The 5,677-nt window shown below is 53.4% G+C and overlaps 1 protein-coding gene across 1 annotated transcript; it reads right to left on the reverse strand.

Moving 5' to 3' along the window:
* Window positions 1-331: 331 nt before the first annotated feature.
* Window positions 332-5,350, reverse strand: CD70 (CD70 molecule). Its single transcript, XM_025368226.1, has 3 exons — window positions 5,044-5,350; window positions 4,245-4,278; window positions 332-897 (listed from the first exon to the last, which is right to left on the reverse strand). The coding sequence occupies exons 1-3, from the start codon at window positions 5,203-5,205 to the stop codon at window positions 509-511; spliced, it is 585 nt and encodes a 194-aa protein (XP_025224011.1). The 5' UTR covers window positions 5,206-5,350; the 3' UTR covers window positions 332-508.
* Window positions 5,351-5,677: the final 327 nt, after the last annotated feature.

The following is a 5,677-nucleotide window of genomic DNA, read 5'->3' on the forward strand; positions in this document are numbered from 1 at the left end:
TTTATATTTTTTTGTAGGGATAGTTGTCTCACTATGTTGCCCAGGCTGGTCTTGAATCCCTAGGCTCAAACGATCTGCCTTCCTCGGCCTCCCAAAGTGCTGGGATTACAGGTGTGAGCCACCGTGCCCAGACTGCTTCCTCTATTCTTCAAATATCCCTAACCAAGAACTTTTTTTTTTTTTCTGAGACAGAGTCTTGCTCTGTCGCCCAGGCTGGAGTGCAGTGGCACAATCTTGGCTCACTGCAACCTCTAGCTCCAGGGTTCAAGCGATTCTCCTGCCTCAGTCAGCCGAGTAGCTGGGATTACAGATACATGCCACCATGCCTGGCTGATTTTTGCATTTTTTAATAGGAAAATGAAAAGACAGAAAAAACTCAATGCCCTCCCTTGTCCTACCCGCCACCCCACCCCGACTCCCACCTCAGGTGGCCCCTGTGTGTAAACATTTTCTCTCAAACTTAAATAAAATAAAATAAAATTTAAAAAACCCTCATCAGAAGCAGTGGTCAGGGGCGCACCCACTGCACTCCAAAGAAGGTCTCATCAGTGTTTCTGGAAGGCAAAAGTGTCCCAGTAAGGTTGGTGCAGAGTGTGTCCCCTCGGGCCAGAGGCGTCAGGCGCTGGGAGGCAATGGTACAACCTTGGTGGAAGCTGAGACGTAGCAGGCTGATGCTACGGGAGGCGGGAGAGCAGATTCCCACGGCCAGGGTGGTGGGGTTGTGGTGTCTGGAGGTCGACGTGGAGGAGCAGATGGCCAGTGTCACCTGGATGTGGACCATGTAGATGCCGTCACGACGGATACGTAGCTGCCCCTTGTCCAGCTCTGGTCCACGCAGGAAGGAGCGGCCCAGTGCTGGGCCCCCCTGCCAGTATAGCCTGGGGTCCTGCTGAGGTCCTGGGGCACAGGGTTAGAGGGATGAGAGGATGAAGTTTTAGGGAAACTGAGGCACAGGAGGTCATAGAGAAAGTCAGATATAGAGATTGAGAGTTAGAGATCAAGGGATAGGTTGGACATGGTAGCTCACGCCTGAAATCCCAGCAGTTTAGGAGGCCAAGGCGGATGGATCACCTGAGGTCAGGAGTTCAAGACCAGCCTGGACAACATGGCGAGACCCCCATCTCTACAAACAATAAAAAGTTAGCCAAGTGTGGTGGTGTACGCCTCTGGTCCTGGCTACTCTTGGGAGGCTGAGGCTGGAGGATCGCTTGAACCTGGGAGGATGAGACTGCAGTGAGCTATGATCACACCACTGCACTCCAGTATGGGTGACAGAAACCCTGTCTCAAAAAAAAGAAAAAAAAAAAGGAAGGGGGTAGAACGTAAGAGATCTAAAGAGAAGGAGAGAGGAGTAAGGGGAGAGGGGTAGAGAGAGAGAGAAAAAAAAAACCGAAACAGACAAGGGTAGAGATGGATGGGGAGGGAGAGATATATAGAGAGAGAATGCATGAGACAGCGAGAGAGAGAATGAGAGAGCAGGAGAGAGTAAGAGAGCGCGAGAGAGCATGAGAGAGAGAGCAGGAGAGTGTGTGTGTGAGAGAGGACGAGAGCTACAGAGCTCGAGAGAGAGTGCACGAGAGAGTGAGCGAGAGTGAGCGAGAGAGAGTGTGAGAGAGTGAGAGGGAGCGTGCGCACGAGGACGCGAGAGAGCGAGAGAGAGGACGCGCGAGAGAGCGCACGAGAAACAGCTCGAGAGAATTCCCGAAGGGAAGCCTGCTTGGGTAACACCCTGAACCTCAATAAAAGCTTTGGCTCCCAGGTCCCTTTCTTTTCCTTGCTCTCCACCCGCTGGTTGAGCGTGTGTATGTCTCAGAGAGCTCCGACACCTTCTCGTTGGCCCTCTTCTCTCTAGGATCTTTATTTTCTTGAGAGATGGTGTCTGACCCTGTCACCCAGGCTAGAGTGCAGTGGTGCAATCATAGCTCACTGCGGCCTCAGCCTCTGGGGCTCAAGCTATCTCCCACCTCAGCCTCCTGAGTCACTGGGAAGTGGCGTGCGTCACCATGACCAGCTGATTTTCAAAATTTTGTTCTAGAGATGGTGGTCTTGCTATGTTTTGCAAGCTGGTCTCGAACTCCTGGGCTCAAGCGATCCTCCCGCGTCAGCCTCCCAAAGCGCTGGGATCACAGCCGTGAGCCACGGTGCTCGGCCGCATTTCATGTGTTTCTCGCAGCGTCTCCTGTCTCTGTGTCTTATCTGACTGACACACCTGAGCCTCACTCTCCTTCTCACTCGAGGCTCTCCTGGACACTGGTTGTCTTGTGAGGAAGGAACGGAACACAGGTCAAACAGGAGCCACAAGGTTGTTTACCTGGCTTTGCAAATTTCCTGTATTGTTGACCAGGCTTTGCAAATTTCCTGTAAGAGTGACACCTGGTTCCCTGTCAGACACTTAGGCATGACATCATCCAGCAGAAGAAAGAACTGACATGTGAAAGACGCTATCAACAACCATGGTCACCACGCCCCGTGCCCCGTCGATGCGGGGCTAGAGTTTACAGTCACTCTCCAGAAAGGGGCCTCAAGACCAAATTACAGGAAAAATATAGGGGGGAGAGAGTGAGAGAGAGAGAGAGAGAGAGAGAGAGAGAGAGAGATCAGGGGTCAGAGACCCAAGGAGAAGAGAGAGAAACAAAGGTCCTTTCCATTACAAAATGGAAGGAACAAGCCTGTAGTGATGTTAGTCTCTGGGGATGAACCGTGGAAAAACAGAAGAGGAACAAGCATTCGAGAGAGGCTGGGAGGAGACAGATACTCTCACCTAAAGCAGAACGGTTCATTTTATCTCCCTTAAGGCTTCTTGCCAATGCCACCCACTCAGAGACCCCCTGCCCCCCACCGCCGAGACTCCACTTTAAATGAAAACCCCAACCCTGGCATGCCCGGATCCCCCACCCACATCCTTGCCTGATTTTTCTCTAAAACCTGCTCTTGGCCTGTTTTACTCTATGTGGCATTGCTCTGTTTTTCACATGTTCATTTTTATCTTTTGTCATCTCCTCCTCGGTAGGAGTAATAGTAGAAGGGAAGCTCACCAGGCAGGGATTTCTGTCTGTTTTGTGCGCAGCGGCACCCGAACAAGGCCTGCCCACCGCAGATGTATAATTAGTGCTTGTGGCATGAATGGAGGAAGGGTAGCCATTCCTGTGAGCATTTTTGTTTACTAACAAAATCCCTTTGATTCTTCTAAGGGAAGAGATCGAATGTGAAGGACTGAGAGCGAAAGAGAGAGAAAGGTAGTGGATGCCCAGAAACACACACCTGCCCCGTCTCTCTCTCTCTCTCTCTCTCTCTCTCTCTCTCATTCTCTCCCTTTTCCTCTTTCTCTTAGGCATGATCTCTCTTTCTCCCTCACCCTCTTTCTCTTCTTCCCCCTCTCTGTCTCTTCCTCTCTCTGCCATTCGCCTCTTTTCTTTCTTCTTTCTTTCTTTTTCTTTCTTTCTTCTTTCTTTCATCTTTCTCTTTCTTCCTTTCTTTCTCTCTCTGTCTCTTCCCTCCCTCCCTCTTTCTTTCTTTTCTTTCTCTTTCCTTTCATTTATTTATTTGTTTACTTATTTATTTGACGGAATCTCCTTCTGTCATCTAGGCTGGAGCGCAGTGGCATAATCTCGGCTGACTGCAACCTCGGCCTCCCAACTTCAAGCGATTCTGCTGCCTCAGCCTCGCGAGTAGCTGGGATCACAGGCACCTGCTACCACGCCCAGTTAATTTTTGTATTTTTAGTGGAGACGATGTTTCACCATGTTGGCCAGGCTGATCTCAAACTCCTGGGCTCAAGTGATCCACCGCCTTCGGCCTCCCAAAGTGCTGGGATTACACCCGGCTGCCTCTCCGGTTTTCATTCACTGTTCCTCTCTGTCTCTCCCTCCCTCTCTCTCCTCTTTTTTTTTTTCCTCTCTCTCCCTCTCTCTTTCTGTCTTTCTCCCTTGCTCTCTCTTCCTGTGTCTCTCCCGGTTTCTTTCTCCCTTTCTTTCCCTGTCTTCTTCTGTCTCTGTCTGTCCCCTCTGTCTCTCTGTCCTTGTTTCTCGCTGTCTCTCACTCCCTTTCTCTTGGCCTCTCCCTCCCCCTCCGTCTCTCTTCTCTCTGTCTCCCCTTCTCTGTTTCCCTCCCTATCTCTCCCTCTCTCTCTCCCTCCGTCTCTCTCTGTGTCTCTTTCTCTCTGTCTCTCCCCACTTGTCTTTCTGTCTCTCCTTCCTTCTCTCTCTATGTCTCTTCTCCCCGTCCCTCCACGTCCCCCGTGTTACCTGTATGGTTCAGCTGCAGCTCAGCTATGTCCCACTGGAAGAAAAGACCAGAAAACAGGGCACGGACGTAAGCAGAGAGGTTCTATGTGTCCCCCGTGCCAGGAGCTCTCTTTTCTCTGTCCATCCTCCTTTCCACCTCTCATCCCACGGCGCGCACGGGTGACTTCATTTTATTTTATTTACTCTTAAGACTTCTTAAAGAGGAAGCAGGTCTGAACCAGCGGGGAACGTAAAGTCGAGACCTTCAAAAGAACTTCTTAGTTTCCCGAATCGTTTTCCTGTATGTCACTGGGCGCGAGTGCACCGCGCGCACCGGACTCTCTCTCCGCTGCAAAGGTGCCCGGCGCGGTCCCCAAGGGGACCCCTCCCCCACCCGGAGCGAGTGGCTGGGGTCGTCCCGTCCTAGGAGGCTCCAGGGAGCCCCCACGCCCAGCCTTGTGAAGCCCCCAGCAGCCTCTGAGTCAGCCTGCCGGGGAACACCAGAGCCGAGTCATCTTCCATTTACATGTGCGCCTACCTTTCCCGTCCCGGGATCTCCCTGTGCCTCCTGGCAGGGTGACTCTCTCGGAGCCCCTACACCGCGCAGCCTGGTCCCCGCCTCGCCTCCCTATTCTGGTCTCTGTTTCTGCCCTACCCGATCTTCCTCCCTGGCCTCTTTGTACCCATCTCATTCTGATTTTGTCTTTTCTGTCCCGCGCTTCTCAGTCTCCGCCCTGGTGCACGGTCCCTCCGCCCCTCTCCGTATTCTCTGCCAGAATAAGTTCGGATGTTTTCTTCCCAACTTTCTATCTCAACTCACCCCAAGTGACTCGAGCGGCAGCTGCTGCTGAGCCCGTGAGAGGCGCTGGATGCAGACCACGAGGCAGATCGCCAAGCCCGCGACCAGTGGAACCACAGCAGCCCGCAGGACGCACGCATAGGGCCTGCGCCGCACCGCGCAGCCGGAACCCTCCTCCGGCATCGCCGCGGCGATCACCTCCGCTAGCGCAGGCGGGGCGAGGGGGGCGCAGAGCGCTGCGGGGAAAGGAAGGAAGGCAACTGCAGCCCCCTCCCGGGGCTCCTGGGCGTCTACTTGCCTCAACTTGTCAGGGGACCAGCCTGCCCCTCTCTGGGGATGTCCGGCCGGTCGAGGGGAGGGACTAGAGCGATTGGCGAGGGGAAATTCCCTCCAACTGCTACCAGTCTGCAGCTCGCACAGTGGGTGGAGGTGGTTGCCGGATGGGCCAGGCAGTGGCCTCGGGTGAGCCACTGAGTTGCCTGTCCCCAACCCTTCCCCGCCCGATCTTCAGGCAGAAGACACCCAATCTTCCTATTTCCCTCTCCACCTCATTCTTCCGGGGCCCATTCATTTATTCAACAAACTTCCACTGCACATTTGTTAGGGACTAGACTGTGTTCTGTGCACTGGGGGTACAGCAGGCATCCAAGAATTG

Source organism: Theropithecus gelada, chromosome 19 (assembly GCF_003255815.1).
Source record: "Theropithecus gelada isolate Dixy chromosome 19, Tgel_1.0, whole genome shotgun sequence".
Classification (NCBI taxonomy): domain Eukaryota; kingdom Metazoa; phylum Chordata; class Mammalia; order Primates; family Cercopithecidae; genus Theropithecus; species Theropithecus gelada.